Raw genomic sequence first — 27,782 nt, forward strand, 5'->3', positions numbered from 1 at the left:
TCTAACAAAATTCCACTTTTATATTATGGGTTATTGTATGTAGATCTATGGCACAAAATCTAAATGTTATCAATTTTAAATTCCGTCTGTAACACAATAAATGTGGAAAAAGTCAAGGGCTGTGAACTTTCTTAAGGGACTGTACATATTTTATGCATCCATGCATGCTGAACACACATAGATGTCAGTACATGCAGAATAAAGTGTGTGTGTGTGTGGTATTGTCCTGCTCTCCGTCTGGCTCCTCTGTTTCTGTGCTGTCTGAGGCCTCCTCTTCTCCATGAATACTAATGTGCTTCAAACCCCTGAGATCACCCCTCCTCCCTCCATCCATCCCTACCTCCTGCTCTTCCCTCCCTCTCTCCATTCCTTCCTTTCCATCTTTCCCTCCTTCCCCACTCCCTCTATTGCTCCTTTCCCCTTCTGTGCATCCCTCCCTCCCCCCTTTCCTCTTACTCCATCACCCTTCCTCTATCAGTCCTCCCCTCTCCTTTCATCCATTCACCTATGTTCTCTTACACCTCTCTCAGAACTGAGTCTCCTGAATATAGCTTCCACACCAACTTACAGCTGTAGAGGTAGATGTGTGTGTGTGTGTGATTACTGTTTCTCCTCTCTACCAGCCCCTCCAGTGAACCATCCAGCACCCCAGTCGTATACACACCTTAACCCAAACACGTTTCCACATCCACACATTATTCAGTTATTAACTTATAATTACACATCCTTTTTTTAAGAGTCTTTTAAAACCACAAGTGCAATAAATGAAAAGGGACCAGGGGTTTCTGATTCTTGTAGAGTAGAAACAGACTGCTGACTGGACATTCTGGAACTTTACTGCTTTTCCACACAAAAAAAGATTCAGTCTGGAAATGAAACCTCTGTGACTGCCAACAGGAGCCTCTATTTTGTGTGTGTGTGTGCGTGACTGAACACAAAATGTTCCTTATAGAAAGAGAGCGAGAGGGGAGGAAAGAAGAGCAGAGCGGAGTGGATTAGGGAAGACTCCATTCAATGTGGGCTTTTAAAGTGGTTAATTTAATTGAATCAAACAATTTTTTTCCTTCATTAATAAAGAACTAATTTAGATTGTTAGGAATTTGTCTTTCACTTTCTGATGTCAGATAAATCCTGCCATGGGTGCTCCCTCTGAAAAGGAAAGATCCTACTCGCCGTGAAAAGGATGGAGAGAGAAAGTGGGAATATGTCTCTGTCTGGGTTTCTTATTGATGCAGATAGGAGAGGAGTGGATAGGGGGGAAGGCAACAGGCTATACTGCCACAGCCACAGCACAACCACACACATTCTCAAGACTATTACAACCCCTACTGGGGAACAGGGGAGAGACATGCTGGTGTTTACACAAACACACACATATTGCAAACACACAAAGCAAGATGCACAACTGGCAGTGTGTGTCTGGACTCTTTTGAAGAGATGTCTCTGTATCGTACACATGCAAACATGCACACACAGTCTACATGTACACTTTGGGTTTCATCATCTTTTTTCCCTTTGTTTTTCCTTCTATTTCTCCTGTGTGGAGGGAGGGGGAGAAAGGGGTGTCTCATTCCCTCTCTTCGTTGCTGTTTGTGAAAGAGAGCACATATCCATACAGAACACTCCGCTCTGGCAACCTCTCGCTCTCTCTCTCTCATACACACACACACACACACACAAAGATGCACACCAGGGCAGCATCATAGAGTAGAGGAATCAGTTCAGCCCCACACACTGGCTGTTCAGTTGGAGTCCGTTTTCCCTGTTGAACCCCCTCCTGTCTTTCACTTGGTACAGTCCACGCATTCCTGCCAAGTAGCATTCACACATGGAGGGGAAGCTTGTCTCAAGCAATTGCTGACAAGCAACAAACAAGACAGACCCTCTGTCCCTTTCCCTCCCTCTCTTGCCTCTCCCCCTCCACCTTCTTTAACCTCCCTCCCACCCACATACTCCTTACCCCTTCTGACCTCTCTCTCTCTCCCACTTTCTCTCTCTCTCCCACTCTCTCTGAGAATGTGGGGGCCCCACTAGACATGTATTAAATAGTCAGCTGTTCCTGGGCGTTCTCTACTCTCCTAACTGTCCTAAACTTGCACATGCAGCCGCTGGAAACTGTAAGGTTACCTAAAGAGCGATGGTATGTATTAACAGAATATTCATTGTTAAAAAATGAATGGATTTTTTGAGAACTTACTGTAGTAGTGAACCCCAACTATCCATCCTCAGGTTTCAGTCAACAATCACAACAATCATTATCATGAACATTATTATCTCTATAACTGTTAACATGATCATTATCAACAGCTGGATTGTCATACTCCTATGGCAATCATCAGCAGCAGCAGATCCCCATTGATCATGATGATTGACATACTGCGTATGCCAATCCAGCTGTTGATAGTGATAATGTTAACAGTTATAGGAGACTGTATACATCCTGTGATGACTGGGACTGCGCAGTTGTATTTTGACAGGGTGTGTCACAGCATTCAGGAAGTAACCTATTAGGAGATGGTGATGAAACAATTTCCTAAGTTGGGATCAATAAAGTACTACTCCTCTACAGATGGCCTGCCTGGTACCATGATCCTAGAAAACCCTATAGGCTGAACCCTATGTTGTTCAGTATTATGGAGAGCGCTACACTTGCACCCAACACTACAAGCTTGCACCCAATGGATGTGGTTTGATGTAGTGTACAATCAAAGTTACCTGCTACAGTATATCTCCGAGTTCTGTGCTCAGCTCTTTTGCTGCCAGTTGCTCTTGGTGTATCATACAATGCGTCCATATGGCAGAGGGAGACACATTCATAACTAGAGTGCAGAAGCCTGCCCCCCGTCCCGTTATAGATAGAGCCCCATCTGTGCAAAAGTCCACCATTCGATCCCATGGAATGTGTTTTTCGTCACTAAACAGTAGCCACGCAGCACACTGAACATCCCCTGTGCCGTGTCATGCTCGGGAATCGTGAGACAGAACAATATTTCCTCATGAATTGCATCCCCCGACATGTCGCCAACAAATGTCAATGCGTGGCATCTCAGCTCTCACAGCTAACGTACTTTTGGAGAGCATAAGCTGGGGAGTTTGAGTTGTTCAGTCAGTTTCCTCTTTATTGCTAGCTATAGCATCAATTCTTAGTTTCACAGTGTGATCTGACAAAGGTATTGATGCGAGTTTCTGTTCTTCTGCTGATGGCCCCCCCACACATTGTTTTCACCATATCAGTTGCCGCCGGGAATATCAAAGTCTCTGCAATAATGTGTGGTTTCATAGTGTAACGGGCTCAGCCATTCACCGTGGGAATAATTCAAGTGCAACGGTCAAGTCCTTTTCCCATGATCGAAGAGCGCTCTCTGGTTGAATTTTATCTTTTAGATTTTAATCATTTTCATTTATATTTTTAAGGTTAACCACATTACTGATTGAGATATAAAGACAATATTATACACTGCTCAAAAAAATAAAGGGAACACTAAAATAACACATCCTAGATCTGAATGAATGAAATATTCTTATTAAATACTTTTTTCTTTACATAGTTGAATGTGCTGACAACAAAATCACACAAAAATTATCAATGGAAATCAAATTTATCAACCCATGGAGGTCTGGATTTGGAGTCACACTCAAAATCAAAGTGGAAAACCACACTACAGGCTAATCCAACTTTGATGTAATGTCCTTAAAACAAATCAAAATGAGGTGTGTGTGACCTCCACGTGCCTGTATGACCTCCCTACAACGCCTGGGCATGCTCCTGATGAGGTGGCGGATGGTCTCCTGAGGGATCTCCTCCCAGACCTGGACTAAAGCATCTGCCAACTCCTGGACAGTCTGTGGTGCAATGTGGCGTTGGTGGATGGAGCGAGACATGACGAGACAAAGAAATGCCACCCCACACCATGACTGACCAACCGCCAAACCGGTAATACTGGAGGATGTTGCAGGCAGCAGAACGTTCTCCATGGCGTCTCCAGACTGTCACGTCTGTCACATGTGCTCAGTGTGAACCTGCTTTCATCTGTGAAGAGCACAGGGAGCCAGTGGCGAATTTGCCAATCTTGGTGTTCTCTGGCAAATGTCAAACGTCCTGCACAGTGTTGGGCTGTAAGCACAACCCCCACCTGTGGACGTCGGGCCCTCATACCACCCTCATGGAGTCTGTTTCTGACCGTTTGAGCAGACACATGCACATTTGTGGCCTGCTGGAGGTTTTGCAGGGCTCTGGCAGTGCTCCTCCTTGCACAAAGGCGGAGGTAGCGGTCCTGCTGCTGGGTTGTTGCCCTCCTACGGCCTCCTCCACGTCTCCTGATGTACTGGCCTGTCTCCTGGTAGCGCCTCCATGCTCTGGACACTACACTGACAGACACAGCAAACCTTCTTGCCACATCTCGCATTGATGTGCCATCCTGGATGAGCTGCACTACCTGAGCCACTTGTGTGGGTTGTAGACTCCGTCTCATGCTACCACTAGAGTGAAAGCACCACCAGCATTCAAAAGTGACCAAAACATCAGCCAGGAAGCATAGGAACTGAGAAGTGGTCTGTGGTCCCCACCTGCAGAACCACTCCTTTATTGGGGGTGTCTTGCTAAATGCCTATAATGTCCACCTGTTGCCTATTCCATTTGCACAACAGCATGTGAAATGTATTGTCAATCAGTGTCGCTTCCTAAGTGGACAGTTTGATTTCACAGAAGTGTGATTGACTTGGAGTTACATTGTGTTGTTTAAGTGTTCCCTTTATTTTTTGGAGCAGTGTATATATATATGAGCCACCAATTGTGTAAGTTCTCCCACTTAAAAAAGATGAGAGATGCCTGTAATTTTCATCATAGGTACACTTCAACTATGACAGACAAAATGAGAAAAAAAATCCAGAAAATCACATTGTAGGATTTTTAATTAATTTATTTGCAAATTATGGTGGAAAATAAGTATTTGGTCAATAACAAAAGTTTATCTCAATACTTTGTTATATACCCTTTGTTGGCAATGACAGAGGTCAAACGTTTTCTGTAAGTCTTCACAAGGTTTTCACACACTGTTTCTGGTATTTTGGCCCATTCCTCCATGCAGATCTCCTCTAGAGCAGTGATGTTTTGGGGCTGTTGCTGGGCAACACGGACTTTCAACTCCCTTCAAAGACTTTCTATGGGGTTGAGATCTGGAGACTGGCTAGGCCAGTGGCTGAATGACGACATGGATATTCAGCTAGTGGGATATACGCTGCACCGGCAGGACAGAACAGCACACTCCGGTAAGACGGGGGGGGGGGAGCGGGCGGTCTGTGCATATTTGTAGACAGCAGCTGGTGCATGAAATCTAAGGAAGTAGAGTATATTGTGATAAATTGCAGGCCACGCTACTTGCCCAGAGAGTTTTCAGCTATACTTCTATAGCTATAGTTCCATTAACCTGCCTGAGCTTCCTCTCAGTCCTGTGCTTCCCCTCAGTGCCGAGCTACCCCTCAGTCCCGAGCTGCCCCTCAGTCCCGAGCTACCCCTCAGTCCAGTGGGGCTCTTGTAGAGGGTTACTAGGCCAAGGTCGGCGGCGAGGGTTGCCAATCAAATGACGCGATGCAAGGGGACTAAGACTTTGTTGGAGTGGGGTCCACGTCCCGCGCCGGAGCCGCCACCGTGAACAGACGGCCACCCGGACCCTCCCCTATGGGTTTAGGTGTGCGGCCGGGAGTCCGCACCTTGGGGGGGGGGGGGTTTCTGTCACGCCCTGGTCTTAGTATTTTGTGTTTTCTTTATTATTTTGGTCAGGCCAGGGTGTGACATGGGTTTATTATGTGGTGTGTTTTGTCTTGGGGTTTTTGTAGGTATTGGGATTGTGGCTTAGTGGGGTTATCTAGAAAAGTCTATGGTTGCCTGAAGTGGTTCTCAATCAGAGGCAGGTGTTTATCGTTGTCTCTGATTGGGAACCATATTTAGGCAGCCATATTCTTTGAGTGTTTTGTGGGTGATTGTTCCTGTCTCTGTGTTTGTTTTGCACCAGTATAGGCTGTTAGGTTTTCGTGTTACATTTCTTGTTTTTGTATTATTCGTTTTTTCATCATTATTAAACATGTATGAAAATTACCACGCTGCATTTTGGTCCGACTCTCCTTCACCGCAAGAAAACCGCAACACAAACTGCCTTTCCACTCTTTCGCCGAAAGGTGACTAGTTTACATCCCTGATAAACAGTATCACCACAGTCCAATACAGACAGAAAAGCACAATGAATCAACTCCTTTCTGGCGGAAAAGGAAAAACAAGCTTTGTGCCGGTAATAAACCCCAATAAGCAGATGGAATATCCTGATACGTTTCTCTACATGGGTGGTGATGCTCAACTTCTCATCCACTCAAACTCACAGATATTTCTACACTTTAACTTGCTCTATAGTGCCATACCATGCCTTTTGTTTTAGAGGAATTCAGAACAAGCTTCAAATCATACAGATTCTGATGAACGATGTTAAAATCTGTGAGTTTTTTCAAAAACCAAAGTCAAACTGCAGCCACTTGAATGGAGAACAGTGTCATCCACGGGTGGACGTTTTAGTTTTTGCTCTAGCACTACACAGCTTATTCAAATAACCAACTCATCACCAAGCTTGGAGTATTTGAATCAGCTGTGTAGTGCTAGAGAAAATACCAAAACCAAGTTTGGGAAACGCTGGTATAGATAATAAACAGCAGGGTGTCCGACTGACTGCACAATCATATGCCTTAACACACTGGGTTTGATATGACAGGTAGTTCACCACTTGCACTTCTAGAGGCCTTAAAAGCTTCAAAACTTGCAGTGACTACAGGGCAAAACAGTCAAGAACATGGCAAATACTAAACCATTAAAGGTTTGAGGCTTGCTGCCACTCCAATCTGTCCCATATACACATTTAATTGTTGGGGAACTACTACAGTAACACATATCAGTTAAACTGGTACAGCAATCTCACTCACGGGTGCAACAAATGTAACCTCTTACAAGGCACACCTCAAAATATGTTTATGCGACAGAAACAACAATACCATGCACCCACTAGTGGTCAAAAACTTTTTTTGCACTCAAAATACGGTAGGGTACTATATTCTGTGGGGTGAAATTACATTACCGTTTGAAATATGGTACTTCTTTAAAGTAAGGTACTGTTAAACCAACCATTGGAATGTATGGTATCATTTACCAGTTACGCCTAAAAATCACCCGGAGTGCATTGCGATTTATGGCAATTTATTGTAAATAATATGGTATGTTGCTGTTGTTTTTACAGTATAATACAATAAAACTAACAGGTAATATTATTATTTATTTTTTTAAACTAGGCAAGTCAGTTAAGAACAAATTCTTATTTACAACGACGGCCTACCCTGGCCAAACCAGGACGACGCTGGGCCAATTGTGTGCCTTTGTGATTGGACTCCCAATCACAGCCGGATGTGATACAGCCTGGATTCGAACCAGGGACTGTAGTGACGCCTCTTGCACCGAGATGCAGTGCCTTAGACCGCTTAGACTTTTGAACTGTTTGGCCTAGAAACAAGATGTTTTCTCTGTGCAAACAAGCCATTGCAAATGTAAACAGTCACAAATCTGCATTCAGTTAATTTACTATGGCACCCTGAGGCTGAGGTACAGCGAAGCCTAATCATTACAACAATTACTATTTGGGTGATTTAAAAAAATATATTTATAAAAAAACTGAAATAGTCTGCATCTCACCCGACAGCATGAGATTGGCGTTTGAAACAGAACATTTTAATCTACAGTAACCGTAAACTATTACTGTAAAGAAACATAGCATGTTAGAGTCATTTTTATTGGAGGCTTCCAAGTACAGTTAATAACAGTAATTTCTGCATTTGACCAATAATGCAGTGCAATCTACAGCAGTCATTCTGTAAAACACAGTCAAGGTATTTTACTGTGCATTCTAAGGTGTTTTACTGAAGTCTCACAGTGTACAACAACTAAAATGAATGAATGTATGAGGAGTACGTGTGAGGTGGAGTCTCTACTACATGCCTCGCCCAGAGCAAATGCAGCACTGAGGACAGAAGGATGGTCAACATCGCCATGGTGATAGTCCCCTAAGAGAAAGAGTAAAACCACTTTTTTTTACAATACTGTAAAGATATGTACAGTAGAAATCAGATAGTATAAAATGTCTGTACCATTTCCACAGATAGTAGAAATCAGACAAAGAACAAGTAACAGAAATACTGCCATAATCACCTCAGTGAGTAATTCAGAGTGTAGATGAGTAGAGGACCTAACTGTTAGAGAATAAATCCCAGTAGATTCTGTAGGTTCTGTTCAGATGGAGAGAGAGGTAATAGTTATGTAGTTTGAACAGCCCTCCAGACCCAGTATTCCTCACACACATCAGATATTAATCACCAAACTAGAAAGAAACCACAATCAGTCTCTTACCATCAGTAACAAGATGCTGTCTATGCAATGAAGAGTTGAGTTCTTGTCTCCAACACCATTTTTATACTAGATTTAAAGGCCCAGTGCAGTCAAAAACAGGATTTCCCTGTGTGTTATATACATTTCTATACTCGGAGGTTGGAATAATACTCTGAAATTGTGAAAACGATGATAAAGACCTTTTAGTGTAAGAGCTCATTGAAAAGACCGCCTGAAATGTTAGCCTGTTTTGGTGGGATGGAGTTTTGGCCTGCCTGGTGAAAGAGTTCCAAATCTCTCTGCCAATAACAGCTCGTTTTCTCCTATCCACTCAGACCACTCCCAGACAGTCCTATCAAAATTCTACCACTTTAATTGAAAACAATCACAGTAAGGTACTTAATTTTTACCCAGAAGTGATAGACAATGGTAAAGTATGATATGGTATAATGTCGTGCTGTTATCAGGAGGAAATGAACAAATAGTTTTATAAACAGTTTTGCACGCTATGCTGTCCCTTCTCTGGTACGGTTGCAACATGGTGAATTTTTTTCATAAACATGCAATATTTACATAACACCTATACACTACACATCCACTGAGTGAAGGCTGACTATATTACTGATACTGTCTGATACCCAGTCTGAAATAATCCCCTTGCCTTAGACACTTCCTGATGGACCATTGACAAGGGGCCTTTTCAGATCTGAAAGAACTGGGTTGGTGCAAGTCTGTTGTTTATTAGGTATGACCATATTATTGACACATACACCTATCCAAAGTTCAGATCTACAGGGGGCCATTTCAAAGAGTAAAGATGGAAGATTTCATTATTTTGCAGAGGCACCCACAGCCAATTCTCACTACCTAGTATTCTTGCCATCTTGTGGTAGTATCAGGTACTGCATGGTAATGTCCTTGGGATTACGCCAGTCATGGTTACATATCTGATTCTGAATACACCGGTGACATCACATCATTATGTTTGAATGAGAAGCAGATGCTTTTTATGTGCTGTTTGGGCACAGTAAATGGATTAGTGACCATCGCTGGTCAATTCCTGCCTTCTATCGTTCCTCCTAACCCTCTGGATGAGCACAGACTGTGGTTAGTAGGACCATGAAGATGTGCCTGAAATATGTAGAATACTTATCATTTTATGTAACTGGGTGAATCCCTAAGGTTTTCAATACATGTCCAAGCTGATGCATTAATTAAACATGCATTTCTCAAGAATGAGAAGTGTGATACACCGTGTACAAAACATTAAGAACACCTTCCTAATATTTAGTTACAAACCCCCACCACCTCCCCCTCACAAGGCTGCTGGCCAATGTTGACACACGGGAAACTGTTGAGTGTGGAAAAACCCAGCAGCTGTGCAGTTCAAAGGCACTAAAACATTTTGTTTTTCCCCATTCACACCCAAGGGCACATATACACAAGCCATGTCTCAAGGCTTAAAAATCCTTCTTTAACCCGTCTCCTCTCCATCTAGTGACATCAATAAGGGATCAGAGTTTTCACCTGGATTCACCTGGTCAATTTATGTCATGGAAAGAGATGGTGTCCTTAATGTTTTGTACACACAGTGTATATAGCTGCTCTGTCTGTATTCTGCTGAAACTGTACAGTAGACAAGAAACAAATGTGAACAACTATTCTAATTTCAAACAGGAAAGGCAAAAATGTAAAAGGCAAACATTTATTCCATATCATTCTTTTTACAGAACCAAAAGGAGAGTGTGAATCATCCGACTTCCAATCAAATTCGGAACATCTTCAATGTCTCCATAGTATGTGCACGCGTTGCATTCAGTACGAGAGAGGTTCTTAAATATGAGAAGAAAAAAAACAAATTTAAAGGCCAAACATCCTAGTTTAATTTAAAAAAGGAGAAACATATACAGTGCCCTCCATTATTGGGATATTGCAGTATTTTTCTTATTTTGAATCTATACTCCAGAAGTTTGGATTTGAAATCAAACAATGACAGGTTAAAGTTCAGACTGGAAGCTTTAATTTGAGGGTATATCCATCCATATCAGGTGACCCGTTTAGAAATTACACCACTTTTGTAAACAGTCCTCCCATTTTAGGGCACCAAAAGTTTAGTATTTGGTCCCATATTCCTAGCACGTAATGATTACACCAAGCAGAGCTGCCCAACCCTCTTCCTGGAGATCCTGTGGGTCCTGTGGGTTTTCAGTCCAACCCTAATTTAACACACCCGATTCTACTAATTAGCTGCTCAACAACACCTTAACCAGCTGAATCAGGTATGCTAAATTAGGGTTGGACTGAAAATCTTGGGTTGGGCAGCCCTGCTCTACAGACTTTTTGGATGCATTTGCTGTTTTGTTTGTTTCAGATTATTTTGTGCCCAATAGAAATTAATGGTAAATAATGTATTGTATCATTTTGGAGTCACTTCTTTTGTAAATTAAAATGTGTTTCTACCATGATTACGAATAGTTCTGAATGAATCGTGAATAATAATTAGTGAACGTTAGACGCACAAATGTTAAGTTTGTAGAGTCACAAACTTGGTGTAATCATTGCATGCTAGGAATACGGGACCAAATACTAAACTTTTCAATACCCAAGTGAATTTGTCCCAATATTTTTGGTGCCCTAAAATGGGGGAGACTATGTACAAAAAAGTGCTGTAATTTATAAACTGTTCACCTGATATGGATGAAAATACCCTCAAATGAAAGCTGGCCGTATGCACTTTAACCCCATAGTAGTCATTGCATCATTTCAAATAAAAGGTTCTGGACTACCGAGCCAAAATAACTGCATATAATCCAGAAACAAAGTTCAGTATTGAGAAAGCAATTTTACAAATTCACATTTAGACATGACAGTTTTCCCTTTCATAGACATATAGTAACATTGGAAAAGACAAGGGGAGGAAACAGACCTGCAGTCAAACATGCAGGGATGTCAGAGAACCCCCTTACCCCAAACTAGCTAACTCATGGGCTCAATCCCAAATGGACCCCTAGACTCTATGCACTTATGGAGATCTGAGAGGATATGACATGTGTAAGCAATATGATAATACATCTACCTTTCCATTTGATCTACTATGGGGAAGTTTCTCCATATTGCTTCAATCAATCAAATGTGCTACGATCTCCACAAGTGCATAGGGCATGGTGTTTAGGGGTCATTTTGTGATTGGGCCTATTCCCCCCTCCTAACTCCCTTTCCCAAACCCTAACCCTGGACAAAGGTTAGACTAGAGAACCGATACATGAGGCGATACTAGCCAACTCATACCATCTCTGAACACCAAAGAGAGTAGAAACCCAACAACCCCCCTCGTCTACAGACTTTAAGAAACACTCTCCAATTCCATCTCCAAATCGACCCCTGTGAACCTTCAAGTATTTCCACCTGGGACTGCTCTCCCGCTACCCCTCCGTTTTACATCAACTTATTTTAGGTTTACAACAAAGCTATGGTATAGGTGCACTCAGATTCAGTCTATACGTACAAAAATATTGATAGCAATAGTAGTAATCATTATCATAATAATTCTCCATAATTTCCATTCTAATTTACATACTGTGATGTCGTCGACCATTTAAATACAGTGACCTCACAGTTCCCCACCCCCTGAGTGAATTTTCAAGTTTAAACCCCTGTAGCTACCTAAAATGCAAACAAGAAATTAAGTTCTGTTTTTTAAATAACATTACCAATCAAGAATTACTACAATAATCATAATCATCATCATCGTAATAGTAACTACATTTCTCCTGGTAGACTTGTGTTTGGATGTGGACTGACGCTTTGTATTTACAAGCTTGCAGTTTAACAATGTGCCTCTCCTCATCCCGTCAGTCAATGTAGACAGCTTCAACCCTAAAACACAAATAGGACAATTAGGGGAGTGAAGAGCTAGTCTGACAATGCACGACGGACTGTAGAATGATTTACCAAATACAGCCATCTTCACTGGCAGGAACAGTGCTGACATATACACTTGCTTAAATGCCAAAACAGACCGTGCTGCCAAACAGTTTTAAAGCAGCAGGTGGCCGTCCCGTCGCCTCCAACTACAGAACATCGGCAGTGTTTTTCTGTTCATTTCACTATTTTACATGTTGAAGCGCCACAGCTAGTCGACACCTGCAGGTGATCTACTGCACACATCCGACATTGGTTATTGCGTCTTGCCCTTAAGTGGGACAGAGGGACAGGGGACACTCACCTCCTTCCCCAGTCAGGTCTCAGGATGCAGCCAAACAGCTGCGACACTTATACAGCCTCTGGTCGTGGGTCCGAATGTGGTTCTTCACATTCCTCATCCTGAAGAATGTCTTATTGCACAGCTACAACACAGAGCCACAATATATATACACATACAGTCGAAGTCAGAATTTTACATACACTTAGGATGGAGTCATTAAAACTCGTTTTTTAACCACTCCACAAATATCTTTTTAACAAACTATAGTTTTGGCAAGTCGGTTAGGACATCTACTTTGTGCATGACACAAGTCATTTTTCCAACAATTGTTTACAGACAGATTATTTCACTTACAATTCACTGTATCACAAATCCAGTGGGTCAGAAGTTTACATACACTAAGTTGACTGTGCCTTTAAACAGCTTGGAAAATTCCAGAAAATTATGTCATGGCTTTAGAAGATTCTGATAGGCTAATTGACATAATTTGAGTCAATTGGAGGTGTACCTGTGGATGTATTTCAAGGCCTACCTTAAAACTCAGTGCCTCTTTGCTTGACATCATGGGAAAATCAAAAGAAATCAGCCAAGACCTCAGAAAAAAATTGTAGACCTCCACAAGTCTGGTTCATCCTTGGGAGAAATTTCCAAATGCCTGAAGGTACCACGTTCATCTGTACAAACAATAGTATGCAAGTATAAACACCATGGGACCACGCAGCCGTCATACCGCTCAGGAAGGAGACGCGTTCTGTCTCCTAGAGATGAACGTACTTTGGTGCGAAAAGTGCAAATCAATCCCAGAACAACAGCAAAGGACCTTTTGAAGATGCTGGAGGAAACCGGTACAAAAGTATTTATATCCACAGTAAAACGAGTCCTATATCGACATAACCTGAAAGGCCGTTCAGCAAGGAAGAAGCCACTGCTCCAAAACCGCCATAAAACAGCCAGACTACGTGGGGGAAAAGATCTTACTTTTTTGAGAAATGTCCTCTAGTCTGATGAAACAAAAATATAACTATTTGGCCATAATGACCATTGTTATGAGTGGAGGAAAAAGGGGGAGGCTTGCAAGCCGAAGAACACCATCCCAACCGTGAAGCACGGGGGTAGCAGCATCATGTTGTGGGGGTGCTTTGCTGCAGGAGAGACTGGTGCACTTCACAAAACAGATGGCATCATGAGGAAGAAAAATTATGTGGATATATCGAAACCAATATATCTCAAGACATCAGTCAGGAAGTTAAAGCTTGGTCACAAATTGGTCTTCCAACTGGACAATGACCCCAAGCATACTTCCAAAGTTGGGGCAAAATGGACAACAAAGTCAAGGTATTGGAGTGGCCATCAAAAAGCCCTGACCTTAATCCTAGGAGGAATGGGCACAATTTATCGTGGGAAGCTTGTGGAAGGCTACCCGAAACATTTGACCCAAGTTCAACAATTTATGGGCAATGCTACCAAATACTAATTGAGTGTATGTAAACTTCTGACCAACTGGGAATGTGATGAAATAAATCACTCTACTATTATTCTGACATTTCATATTCTTAGAATAAAGTGGTAATCCTAACTGACCTAAAACAGGGAATTTTTTACTAGGATTAAATGTCAGGAATTGTGAAAAACTGAGTTTAAATGTATTTGGCTAAGGTGTATGTAAACTTACGACTTCAACTGTATACACACACACACACACACACACACACACACACACACACACACACACACACACACACACACACACACACACACACACACACACACACACACACACACACACACACACACACACACACACACACACACACATCAGTAAAACACTGAACAAACATACATACACACACACAGAGAGAGACTAACAGTGTTCAAAGGATGTAACAGTTTCAGTACGTACAGGGCAGGGCCAGTGCTTGCCCTCGATGTGCCTGATGCGGTGCATGATGAGGGCGTTACAGTCCTTACAGGATGCCCGGCACTGCAGGCAGACGTGGGATGACTTGTCCTTGGGGGCCTGACTGCGAGGACCCCGCAGCTGCTTTAGCCTCGTCCGGCGGATCGAGTCCAACAGGGCAGGGCCTCGGCTAGGCAGGGGCTTAGCTGGCTTCTGCAGACAAAGAGTGAGAAACAGAATCACATCGATTCCATTGTGTTAGATGACATTCAGGAACACGTATTTCTTAAGATGCTCCAATGCTGTCTTTTTTTCTGGACAAGTACCCAGTTCCATGGTCATGACCCCAGTTACATGGTCATGACACCAGGTCATGACCCCAGTTACATGGTCATGACCCCAGTTACATGGTCATGACCCCAGTTAATTGGTCATGACCCAGTTACATGGTCATGACCCCAGTTACATGGTCATGACCCCAGTTACATGGTCATGACCCCAGTTACATGGTCATGACCCCAGTTACATGGTCATGACCCCAGTTACATGGTCATGACCCAGTTACATGGTCATGACCCCAGTTACATGGTCATGACCCAGTTACATGGTCATGACCCCAGTTACATGGTCATGACCCCAGTTACATGGTCATAACCCCAGGTCATGAGCCCAGTTACATGGTCATGACCATGTAACTGGGTCATGACCATGTAACTGGGGTCATGTCCATGTAACAGTTACATGGTCATGACCCCAGTTACATGGTCAAGACACCAGGTCACGACACCAGTTGCATGGTCAAGACACCAGGTCATGACCCCAGTTCCATGGTCATGACACCAGTTACATGGTCAAGACACCAGGTCATGACACCAGTTACATGGTCAAGACACCAGGTCATGACACCAGTTACATGGTCAAGACACCAGGTCATAACACCAGTTACATGGTCAAGACACCAGGTCATGACACCAGTTACATGGTCAAGACACCAGGTCATGACACCAGTTACATGGTCAAGACACCAGGTCATGACACCAGTTCCATGGTCATGACACCAGTTCCATGGTCAAGACACCAGTTCCATGGTCAAGACACCAGTTCCATGGTCAAGACACCAGGTCATGACACCAGTTCCATGGTCAAGACACCAGTTACATGGTCATGACACCAGTTACATGGTCATGACACCAGGTTATGACACCAGTTACATGGCCAAGACACCAGGTCATGACCCCAGTTACATGGTCATGACACCAGTTACATGGTCATGACACCAGTTACATGGTCATGACACCAGTTACATGGTCATGACACCAGTTACATGGTCATGACACCAGTTACATGGTCATGACACCAGGTTATGACACCAGTTACATGGTCAAGACACCAGTTACATGGTCATGACACCAGGTGATGACACCAGTTCCATGGTCATGACACCAGTTCCATGGTCAAGACACCAGTTCCATGGTCATGACACCAGTTACATGGTCATGACACCAGTTACATGGTCATGACACCAGTTACATGGTCGTGACCCCAGTTACATGGTCGTGACCCCAGTTACATGGTCATGACCCCAGTTACATGGTCATGACCCCAGGTCATGACCCCAGTTACATGGTCATGACCCCAGTTACATGGTCATGACCCCAGTTACATGGTCATGACCCCAGTTACATGATCAAGACACCAGGTCATGACCCCAGTTCCATGGTCATGACCCCAGTTCCATGGTCATGACCCCAGTTACATGGTCATGACACCAGTTACATGGTCATGACACCAGTTACATGGTCATGACACCAGGTCATGACCCCAGTTCCGTGGTCATGACCCCAGTTCCATGGTCATGACCCCAGTTCCATGGTCATGACCCCAGTTCCATGGTCAAGACCCCAGTTCCATGGTCAAGACACCAGGCCATGACACCAGTTACATGGTCATGACCCCAGTTACATGGTCATAACACCAGTTCCATGGTCAAGACACCAGGTCATGACACCAGTTCCATGGTCATGACACCAGTTCCATGGTCATGACACCAGTTCCATGGTCAAGACACCAGTTCCATGGTCAAGACACCAGTTCAATGGTCAAGACACCAGTTCCATGGTCAAGACACCAGTTCCATGGTCAAGACACCAGTTCTATGGTCAAGACACCAGGTCATGACCCCAGTTCCATGGTCAAGACACCAGTTACATGGTCATGACACCAGTTCCATGGTCATGACACCAGGTCATGACACCAGGTCATGACACCAGTTACATGGTCATGACACCAGTTACATGGTCATGACACCAGTTACATGGTCATGACACCAGTTACATGGTCAAGACACCAGGTCATGACACCAGTTCCATGGTCAAGACACCAGTTCCATGGTCATGACACCAGTTCCATGGTCAAGACACCAGTTCCATGGTCATGACACCAGTTCCATGGTCATGACACCAGTTCCGTGGTAATGACCCCAGTTCCGTGGTCATGACCCCAGTTCCGTGGTCATGACCCCAGTTCCGTGGTCATGACCCCAGTTCCGTGGTCATGACCCCAGTTCCGTGGTCATGACCCCAGTTCCGTGGTCATGACCCCAGTTCCATGGTCAAGACACCAGGTCATGACACCAGTTACATGGTCATGACCCCAGTTACATGGTCATGACCCCAGTTCCATGGTCAAGACACCAGGTCATGACACCAGTTACATGGTCATGACCCCAGTTACATGGTCATAACACCAGTTCCATGGTCAAGACACCAGGTCATGACACCAGTTCCATGGTCATGACACCAGTTCCATGGTCATGACACCAGTTCCATGGTCATGACACCAGTTCCATGGTCAAGACACCAGGTCATGACACCAGGTCATGACACCAGTTCCATGGTCAAGACACCAGTTCCATGGTCAAGACACCAGTTCAATGGTCAAGACACCAGTTCCATGGTCAAGACACCAGTTCCATGGTCAAGACACCAGTTCTATGGTCAAGACACCAGGTCATGACCCCAGTTCCATGGTCAAGACACCAGTTACATGGTCATGACACCAGTTCCATGGTCATGACACCAGGTCATGACACCAGGTCATGACACCAGTTACATGGTCATGACACCAGTTACATGGTCATGACACCAGTTACATGGTCATGACACCAGTTACATGGTCATGACACCAGTTACATGGTCAAGACACCAGGTCATGACACCAGTTCCATGGTCAAGACACCAGTTCCATGGTCATGACACCAGTTCCATGGTCAAGACACCAGTTCCATGGTCATGACACCAGTTCCATGGTCATGACACCAGTTCCATGGTCATGACACCAGTTCCGTGGTAATGACACCAGTTCCGTGGTAATGACCCCAGTTCCGTGGTCATGACCCCAGTTCCGTGGTCATGACCCCAGTTCCGTGGTCATGACCCCAGTTCCGTGGTCATGACCCCAGTTCCATGGTCAAGACCCCAGTTCCATGGTCAAGACCCCAGTTCCATGGTCAAGACACCAGGTCATGACACCAGTTACATGCTCATGACCCCAGTTACATGGTCATAACACCAGTTCCATGGTCAAGACACCAGGTCATGACACCAGTTCCATGGTCATGACACCAGTTCCATGGTCATGACACCAGTTCCATGGTCATGACACCAGTTCCATGGTCAAGACACCAGGTCATGACACCAGTTCCATGGTCATGACACCAGTTCCATGGTCATGACACCAGTTCCATGGTCATGACACCAGTTCCATGGTCAAGACACCAGGTCATGACACCAGTTCCATGGTCAAGACACCAGGTCATGACACCAGTTCCATGGTCAAGACACCAGTTCAATGGTCAAGACACCAGTTCCATGGTCAAGACACCAGGTCATGACCCCAGTTCCATGGTCAAGACACCAGTTCCATGGTCATGACACCAGTTCCATGGTCATGACACCAGTTCCATGGTCATGACACCAGTTCCATGGTCATGACACCAGTTCCATGGTCATGACACCAGTTCCATGGTCAAGACACCAGTTCCATGGTCATGACCCCAGTTCCGTGGTCATGACCCCAGTTCCGTGGTCATGACCCCAGTTCCGTGGTCATGACCCCAGTTCCGTGGTCATGACCCCAGTTCCGTGGTCATGACCCCAGTTCCATGGTCATGACCCCAGTTCCATGGTCATGACCCCAGTTCCATGGTCAAGACCCCAGTTCCATGGTCAAGACACCAGGTCATGACACCAGTTACATGGTCATGACCCCAGTTACATGGTCATAACACCAGTTCCATGGTCAAGACACCAGGTCATGACACCAGTTCCATGGTCATGACACCAGTTCCATGGTCATGACACCAGTTCCATGGTCAAGACACCAGGTCATGACACCAGTTCCATGGTCAAGACACCAGGTCATGACACCAGTTCCATGGTCAAGACACCAGTTCAATGGTCAAGACACCAGTTCCATGGTCAAGACACCAGTTCCATGGTCAAGACACCAGGTCATGACCCCAGTTCCATGGTCAAGACACCAGTTACATGGTCATGACACCAGTTCCATGGTCATGACACCAGTTACATGGTCATGACACCAGTTCCATGGTCATGACACCAGTTCCATGGTCATGACACCAGTTCCATGGTCATGACACCAGTTCCATGGTCATGACACCAGTTCCATGGTCATGACACCAGTTCCATGGTCATGACACCAGTTCCATGGTCATGACACCAGTTCCATGGTCATGACACCAGTTCCATGGTCAAGACACCAGTTACATGGTCAAGACACCAGTTACATGGTCAAGACACCAGGTCACGACACCAGTTACATGGTCATAACACCAGGTAATGACACCAGTTCCATGGTCAAGACACCAGGTCATGACACCAGTTACATGGTCATAACACCAGGTCATGACACCAGTTACATGGTCAAGACACCAGTTACATGGTCATGACACCAGGTCATGACACCAGTTACATGGTCAAGACACCAGGTCATGACACCAGTTACATGGTCAAGACACCAGTTACATGGTCAAGACACCAGGTCATGACACCAGTTACATGGTCATAACACCAGGTCATGACACCAGTTACATGGTCAAGACACCAGTTACATGGTCATGACACCAGGTCATGACACCAGTTACATGGTCATTACATATTTTAGCTTAATGATCTATGCATGTCAGCAGAGATTAATCAACATGGAATGTTATCAAACTCAATTTACAATCTCCAAAAGAAGAATGTAATCTTATCTCAGATCAGACTTTTCTAATGTAATCTAAGAGAGTATTAAAGTGTCAACATTTTGCTCCAGTTAGTTCCCAAAGAAAAAGTATGGCTGATGAGTAGAACACCCTTCCCCTTAGACAGGGCTGACATTGGTTCAGCCTGTTTAACCCTTACTGGAATCCTCAGTCTGATGAATGGTGTTATGGAGAGATAACAGTTAACTTCACCCACCCCAGACCTCCCCTTTACTCTACTCTCCACTGTGGAGGAAAGCAAGGCATCTCAATAGTTTCATCCTGGCTTCCTGTACTGGATGTGAAAGTCCTTCAGTACACCTATGCCATTTCTTTCATCCATCGTGTGTTTTCATGTCAGTGAGACAGAGATAAGGTGAGGACTGTGGAGAGCAGCAGCACACCTTTTAAAATATTAAGACTCGCCCAAATCATAGGAGTGCGCAAGAACCCCCCCCCCCCACCCCACAGTGTTTACCTTTGGTATGTCCCGTGCAACACAAGCACCCTTTGACCCTGTGGCTCTATCCAGGTGGGGGGGTTTGTGTTGGTGAGAGTTGACAGCCCTTGGTGGCCCCTGCCTCTGGATTGGACTTTGGCTTACACTCCTTTCTTCCCTCTCCTTCTTCACCCTGTGGAGAGTGGGGGGGCCTCCTCTGGCCCTCAGGACCCTGGCTGGGGCCCCCCCGGAACCAAATCTCTCTACCCTTGAGACCGACCGTGTTAGGCAGATATCCACACTCTCCTCCTCCCTCTTCACCCCCAACATGGGCCCTCCTGCCGGCCGGCAGAAGCTGAAGAGGAAGCCTGGGTCTAGGAGCTTGACAGGGGGCTTGATCTGCCTTTTGCCCAGCTCTGGGGAGGAGGACAGGGAGGGTGACTCGGGGAAGGACCCCGCCACAGGTAGAGGGTCTGCTGGTTCCTCCTTGATGACCCTGTACAGAGGATGGCTGTGGATGGGATGAGGAACAGGATCAGGGCTGAGGATGCTGCTCGTCTCCCTGCTGCTCATACCTCCAGGCCCTCTCTCCATGATCCTTCTCACTCCTTGGCTGCTCCCGGTCCTCATGCTCTCCTCTCTGGGCTTACGCTGGGCTCTCCCAGCCTCTTTCATGCCACTCCGCTTCAGCTTAGCTTTGGCCATCGGACGCCCGCTGTTGTAGCGGAGCGCTCTGACAGTTTCTGTGGTAACCTTGTGCCTGAGGTGGGCCCTGGGAGGGGAGAGGTGTGGGTTTGGGCGTTGGCCATCTGAGGGGATGGATGGTGCTGAGATGGCATAGTCTGCAGGTTCGGGTTTGATCCTGACAGTAGAGACGTTCCTCTTGGGATTTGGAACTCTTGTGTTCCCAGAACGGGGTGGGAGGGGTGGAGGGGGGTGGCTGGCCTCAACACCCCTGACAGAGCGCCTGAGATCCCTCCCTCCGTAGACCAGCCTGGACACGGGCTGCAGCAGGTCTGGTAACACTACTTTACTGCGCATGCTCCTGTCACTGGGCGGAAACCGCCGGGGCTGCCTGGGTTTCTTCAGTCTCTCCATGCTGATTGGATACTCAGGCTCCGTCTTTATGATCCTGCTCAGGAAGTGGGCTTTGGCAGGGGTACATAGGGGGAGTGACAGGGGCGGCCCCCCGAACGTAAGCCCCCCTGATGCCTGGAGGCGAGGTTTCCTCCTCTTGGTCAACGAATAGTTATTGACCTTCAACTTCCGGAGGCGTTTTTTCTGCCTCCAGCCAATCAGATCCTCTGGTCTGGGGAGGAGGGACGTCCTCTGTAACCCGAGCACGCTCATCAGGCGGTACTTCTCCAGCGTTCGGAAATGATCTTTCTCATCCTCGTCCCCCTCTTCCTCCTGCTTCACCCTCACTATGGGGGCCTCAGAGCCAGCCCTCTGTGTGGAGGAGCTGGAGGTGGAGGCAGGATGGGGGACAGGGTGAGGTTTTCGGCCCCGAGGAGGGATCTCTGTCCTGGGAAGCAGTCTCTGAACTTCCTGGGCGGCCCCGGGAGTAGAGCGGAGAAGACGCGTGTGGGGCGAGGAGGAGGAAGATTGGGTGTTTCGGGAGCGGGGGTTGGAGGATATGTTTTTTGGAGGAGAAGAAGATACTTTACAAGACGGAGATTTGAAGTCCATGAGCTTCATCCTGCGGGTGGGGCTGAGGGGGAGACCATTCTGCCCTAGGGGGAGGGGGCTGGGTCCGGGGGGGCGACGGGGTGACCGCCTGGTCGGGCTCTCCTCCCTCGACTCATTGGACTGATCCAGAATTTGTCTGAAGCCATCATCCACACCCCTTACCCTTCTACCCCCAGCCACCCTCTCCCTGCCCTCTCCAGCCAACCCCCTATTCTTCCTCCTGTTCCTCTGGTGGTGGTGGAGCTCCAGGGGAGATCCAGGGATCTGCGATGAGAAGCCCAGGGCAGGGTGCTCCATGGTGGGGTATTGGGCGGCGTGGTATCCCTGCTCCGTCTGGAGGGCAGAACAGGCCTCCACGGCAGGCCACATGCCCAGGTGACGGGCCATAGTGCTGACCTCTGGAAGGTCCTCCTCAGACACACACAGAATAGAGGAGTAGGAGAAGTCCAGCAGAGACATCAGGATAGACTCACTGAAACCTACAGGACAGGGAGAGAGAAGGTGGTTAGACAGGCAGACAGAGAGGAACAGCTAGAAAGAGAAAGTCATTGAGTGAGTGGGATAGAAAGGTTGTCTGGATGAGAGTGAGAGAAAAGGAGAAAGATGAAAGAAAGTGACAGTAAATCTCGGCACAACCATCAGTCCTAACTCACAGACAGTTCAATCTAGTAACAGGCTTAACTGAATGGACAACATAGGAATGCAATATGACATTTTATTAAATAGTTTGGGGAATGGCTTTGTCTGCGAGGGAAAATCCTCGGAGCAAGATCATATGATGGCAGGTCGCCCTATGTGGGACTGCTGGCGTCGAAACCCCCTCCCCCCTGCAGGGGGAAAGGAGTTCCAATGCCAAGGCCATAAGGTTATTATAGCTGATGGGGAGGTGGATGGTTGTCAAACTGTTGCTGAAAAACAGCAAGTGAGAGAACATCGGTAAGTTGACATAAATACATCCCAAGATTTACACCCATTGGTTGAGAGAGAGGAAGGTATTAATTGTCAGAGTGAGCCCATAGGTTTAACAGCAAGCATGAGGAATGAGCATTATTGTGTTGTGCTAATAGGCCACAAGGTAAATAGCATTCTGCACATGGGAGAAGAGGAGAAGAAACAAGATGCTTTGCTGATGATGATACGTTTTGTCGTCATTCCCACTATGCCTGTAGAATAGGAAACAAAGTGACTTATGTTATGCTGACTGGATGAAGTTAAATGAACATTCAGACCAGCCTTACTGATTTAACTTCTGTAAATGACATATGTTGAGAAGACCAGAGGGGGGAAACAGTAGGAGGAGAGACCAAACATGAGGAAGTGAAAAAGTGGAAAAGTTAGTGAGGTAGAAAGTGCTGTTAAGTTCCTTTTCAGAGCAGCAGCGGTCATGTCCACGCCAAAACATGGGCACAACACAAAAGGAGAGAGCAGAGTAGATGGAGGAAAACAGAGACAGATGGATAAAGAAACAACCCCATTTAGAAGTGTGTGTGTGGCAATCTCGTACCTGTGAGGTCGATGTCAGACCTGGAGCTAGGGGCGGAGTCCATCTCAGTGAATAATTCCTGAAAGTACTCGCTCACCGCTGCCAGCACCGCCTTGTGGGCGGAGTAAGAGCACCCGTCAGTCCTCAGAGTGATGTCACAGAACAGCCCCGCCTCCCGCTGGCTCCTCAGTTTACTCAGCATGTCTCGGCTGTGTGACATCATCGTCTGAGAGAGACGCCTCTCACCCACACGCTTCTGTAGGAGAGAAAGCGAATTAACACGACCGAGAGTAGAACAGAGTCACCAATAACGTGAGAACGAGGGTGAGAAAGGGATTGAAGGAAAGAGAATGTGAGAGAAGGAAGTGTGAATGAGAGCAAACGTGAGTGGCGGAGAGATGGGGGAGAAAACGACATGGTGAAAACATCGTTCAGTATCAGTGCCTTCACATCAGGATGCTCTATGGTGCCATCTCTTACCTTGGCTCTCTTGTTCCTCTGCTCCAGGCACGCCGGACATCCCCGGACAAAGTCTCGGATCTGGAAGTACATCCCTGAGGAAGGGTCAATCATGTACATTATTGCAATGATCATCATAACGGATTTTATATTAAACGAAACAAACCATTTTACATAGGCAATGTTTTTGACCACCAAAAGGGTCATTGTTTTTTTTAACCGCAAAACAAGATCAGTATTTATTCATTATACAGCATCAATCTGACTTATGTTGCAATATAATAACACCTCTGTCGAACGCCTGCAGTTCACCTTCTCTTTTAGGTCTCTCTGGTTGTAAAGAGGGACTTCCCTCTTTACAGAATAGATGAATACATCATCTCACCAGAGGATAGGAGGATAGAGAAGTTTGGAAACACTGGCCTATACTAAGCCTTGCAAGAACATTACAATAACAGTCTACAATGTGATGAGATGAGGTATAATTATTTTGGCTGAAAAGCCACTTTCAGGAACATCCTAAGTGGTGTTAATCATTGTCCTGTGTAAAAAGGGTAGAGTAGGAGAAGTCCAGCAGAGACATCAGGATAGACTCACTGAAACCTACAGGACAGGGAGAGAGAAGGTGGTTAGACAGGCAGACAGAGAGGAACAGCTATAAAGAGAAAGTCATTGAGTGAGTGGGATAGAAAGGTTGTCTGGATGAGAGAGTGAGAGAAAAGGAGAAAGATGAAAGAAAGTGACAGTAAATCTCGGCACAACCATCAGTCCTAACCCACAGAGAGCTCAATCGAGTAGACTTAACTGGATGGGGGATCGATAATAACCAACCATCCCACCCGACCAGACTCACCCTCCCACCAGTAGTTCTCGGCCACTGATCTGTACGTATCCTCCAGGGAGTGGTGGCACATGCCTGGCCGCCGCCGGTGGAAAGTGGCGATCGCCCCGAGTCGTCGGTCCTCGTCTAGCACCTCCCGGTAGTGGATGAAACCTCTCTCCAACTTCTTACGGTACAGCAGCCCATCAATCATGTCAAAGTTTGGCGAGCAATAAACGGACCCACGCCCCTGCAGAACACTGGGGGCGTCGGGCTCCCCCGCGGGCACCCGCACTTGGTCCAGTAGAGGTTTGGATGGAGAAAATGTGTCATCATTCACATAATGCATCTTATAGTTGCAGTCACCAGCCATTTTAGACTGATGTTTTTAATCTGCTGTAGCCTCCTTATTGAGTCAATACCTCTTCGCTGTATGACAGCAAAAATAAAAAGCTGTCACTTTTTTGCAGCAGGACTACAGCAGAGGGAGCCGTCTGTGCGTCACGGCTGGAAGTTTCCTCGACCCAAAGTTTTCAAGTAGACCTACATGAACTCCACGTGGATGCAGTTACAGGAGTGGATTGTGACCAATGATTACTCACGCGTCAGGAACACATAGGATGCAACGGAACTTTGAAATGAACCCATTTGCAACCTATTTAGATAGGCTATTTATGTTGTATTCCATTGTGTGGTAAAAACAGACCAAGTACTGAGACAGTGGCACACTTACCCACTAAAATCAATACGTAGCCTATCCAATAAGAGTCAGCAGCACAAGACTATGTAAACTATTTGTTAGTTTAGGAGAAATGTCACCAGCATAGTTCAATAGAGTCAACATCTCTTTGGCGATTATACATACATTCCAGGGTCATGATCATAATCCGAGCAGAGTCCGGTGTCTGAGTCGATAGCCTATCCTACACAAATTGTGTAATCCAACAGACACTAAACATGTGCACTCCCTTGACAAGTCCAAGAGGTCATTTGATGATGATGGAGTCAATAACAGTACACATGAACTGCCTATATTCCAGATGATTACGATGTAGGCTAGGTCTGGATAGATTAGCCTGTTTCACAGGAAAATTGTGTTTGAAAAATAATGCTTTTTAGTTTTTATTTATCCCAAATGCAGCTACTGTGCCCATAATCAAAATATTGGCTAACTACGATCGCACCCACCCAACAAATTAGGAGGAACATCGCGCCAATCCCAGGCATAAACACAAGTGATAGGCTACAATGTAAACACTTACTGATCTTCCTAATTCACGTCACCGGGCGCGACAATGTATCACTGAAGTGCCAACAAGCCAAATCAACAGATGTAGCCAATGCATCCCTCTTTTTCTGCTTGCAATTGTCGGGTGGCCTCTGTAGCTAAATGACGACGACTCACTGCCCCCCTGGTGTAACTTGTGATTTCTTTCGCTAACTCGGAAGCAACATGATGATGCAGCGATCTGTCCAGCATCGCGAGTTGAACGACCGCGTGAAGCGAGGTATCTCGTCGATCACCACGAATATAAAAAAATGTCTAAATAATGTCTCCAAAAACAACACAAGACTCGCACCTGTGGTATCCGACTCATTCCATATCTCTTCTCTTTACGCAAAACCAGTCAGACGATCAAATAATCATATATATTTTTTAACTCGTAACCTTCTGTTGGTTACTACATGACAACCTAACTCGTTCTAACACTCGCAGCATCTCTCCCTCAATGCCTATTAGTAGACCCTTTAAAGATCCCCAACCATAGACAATGCGATTGGCCATTGGAACTGCCAGTCAGATGGTGTTTTTTCATGCATCAAGATAGGTTGTTGACGGCAGTTTTGCCTCGCTTGGTGTGATTTTTACAAGTATCAATTCCGCTACTTCTCATATATCACCCAATACCTCTCTAGGGGATTCACATATTGTTAGATAATTCTCCTCATGCATTCAGACCAATAAATGTGATCAGATACCAAAATGTTCAGGTATTCATCTGCTATGGGCTATAAATAACATGTTTTATAAATGCACTTCACCCACAAAGTTTATTCATGTGAATGCATTGTATGCAGTAGTTTAGATACTGTATGTGCCCCAAAACTGGAAGGCAGTATTTCATTTAATTTTGTAGCACCGAATTTAGAACCTTTATTATACGGATTATGGGCTTTACCGTCACATTTATATGCTTCCAGTTGTACATAGCCATGATAAGGCATTTTCCATACTGACTGTGTGACGTAAGACCAGAGTGGACCATACATAAGCAAATACACACACCAAGTGCTATGCACCTGACTATATAACAGACTCTGTTGTCCTTAACCTAATCATCATCATTATTATCATCATCATCCTCTTCTTCTTCCAAAGCATGACATGCAGCAAGCAAAAAAAGTGATTGAGGCAAAATATACACCACTACTCTAATGACAGATTCTGCCCTAAATTACACTTGTGTACGTTCACCTGTGGTTGGAAAGACTAGTGATCAGTTCCAGTGGTCAGATGAAGCAGATGCTAAACTACAGGACTGTTTTGCTCGCACAGATTGGAATATGTTCCCGGGATTCTTCCGATGGTATTGAGGAGTACACTACAGAGGGTAGTGGGTACGGCCCAGTTCATCCCCGGGGCCAAGCTTCCAGGACCTCTATACCAGGCGGTGTCAAAGTCTCCAGCCACCCTAGTCATAGACTGTTCTACCTGCTACCGCACGGCAAGCGGTACCGGAGCGCCAGGTCTAGCTCCAAGAGGCTTCTTAACAGCTTCTACCCCAAAGCCATAAGACTCCTGTACAGCTAATCAAATGGCTACCCAGGCTATTTGCATTGCACCCCCCCCCCCCCCCCAAGCTGCTGATACTTATTATCTATGCATTACCACTTAAATAACTCTCTCTTTTTGTATTTTCTTAACTGCATTATTGGTTAAGGGCTTGTAAGTAAGCATTTCACTGTAAGGTCTACTACACCTGTTGTATTCGGCGCATGCAACAAGTACAATTTGTTTTGATTTAAGGCTCTAAATGCTCACCTTTAAGGCGTTATGGATCTGCAATTGGGCAAGAGGAGGCGCCTTTCTACCTTGCTGCCATATTATTGC

General features: G+C 45.5%; 1 protein-coding gene across 2 annotated transcripts; it reads right to left on the minus strand.

The window, feature by feature from the left end:
- Window positions 1-10,104: 10,104 nt before the first annotated feature.
- LOC139380645 (uncharacterized) lies at window positions 10,105-26,376 on the minus strand. 2 transcript variants are annotated; one of them, XR_011628453.1, is made up of 8 exons: window positions 24,704-26,376; window positions 23,872-23,945; window positions 23,413-23,647; window positions 20,259-22,387; window positions 14,518-14,727; window positions 12,639-12,759; window positions 12,228-12,289; window positions 10,105-10,245 (listed from the first exon to the last, which is right to left on the minus strand). XR_011628453.1 is itself a non-coding variant. In XM_071123540.1 (7 exons), the coding sequence occupies exons 1-6, from the start codon at window positions 25,041-25,043 to the stop codon at window positions 12,658-12,660; spliced, it is 3,090 nt and encodes a 1,029-aa protein (XP_070979641.1). In that variant the 5' UTR covers window positions 25,044-26,376; the 3' UTR covers window positions 10,105-12,289; window positions 12,639-12,657. The 2 variants fall into 2 exon arrangements, 1 of the variants encoding a protein (XP_070979641.1); XM_071123540.1 differs by having other exon boundaries at window positions 10,105-12,289.
- Window positions 26,377-27,782: the final 1,406 nt, after the last annotated feature.

The sequence above is a fragment of the Oncorhynchus clarkii genome, chromosome 22, assembly GCF_045791955.1.
Source record: "Oncorhynchus clarkii lewisi isolate Uvic-CL-2024 chromosome 22, UVic_Ocla_1.0, whole genome shotgun sequence".
Classification (NCBI taxonomy): domain Eukaryota; kingdom Metazoa; phylum Chordata; class Actinopteri; order Salmoniformes; family Salmonidae; genus Oncorhynchus; species Oncorhynchus clarkii.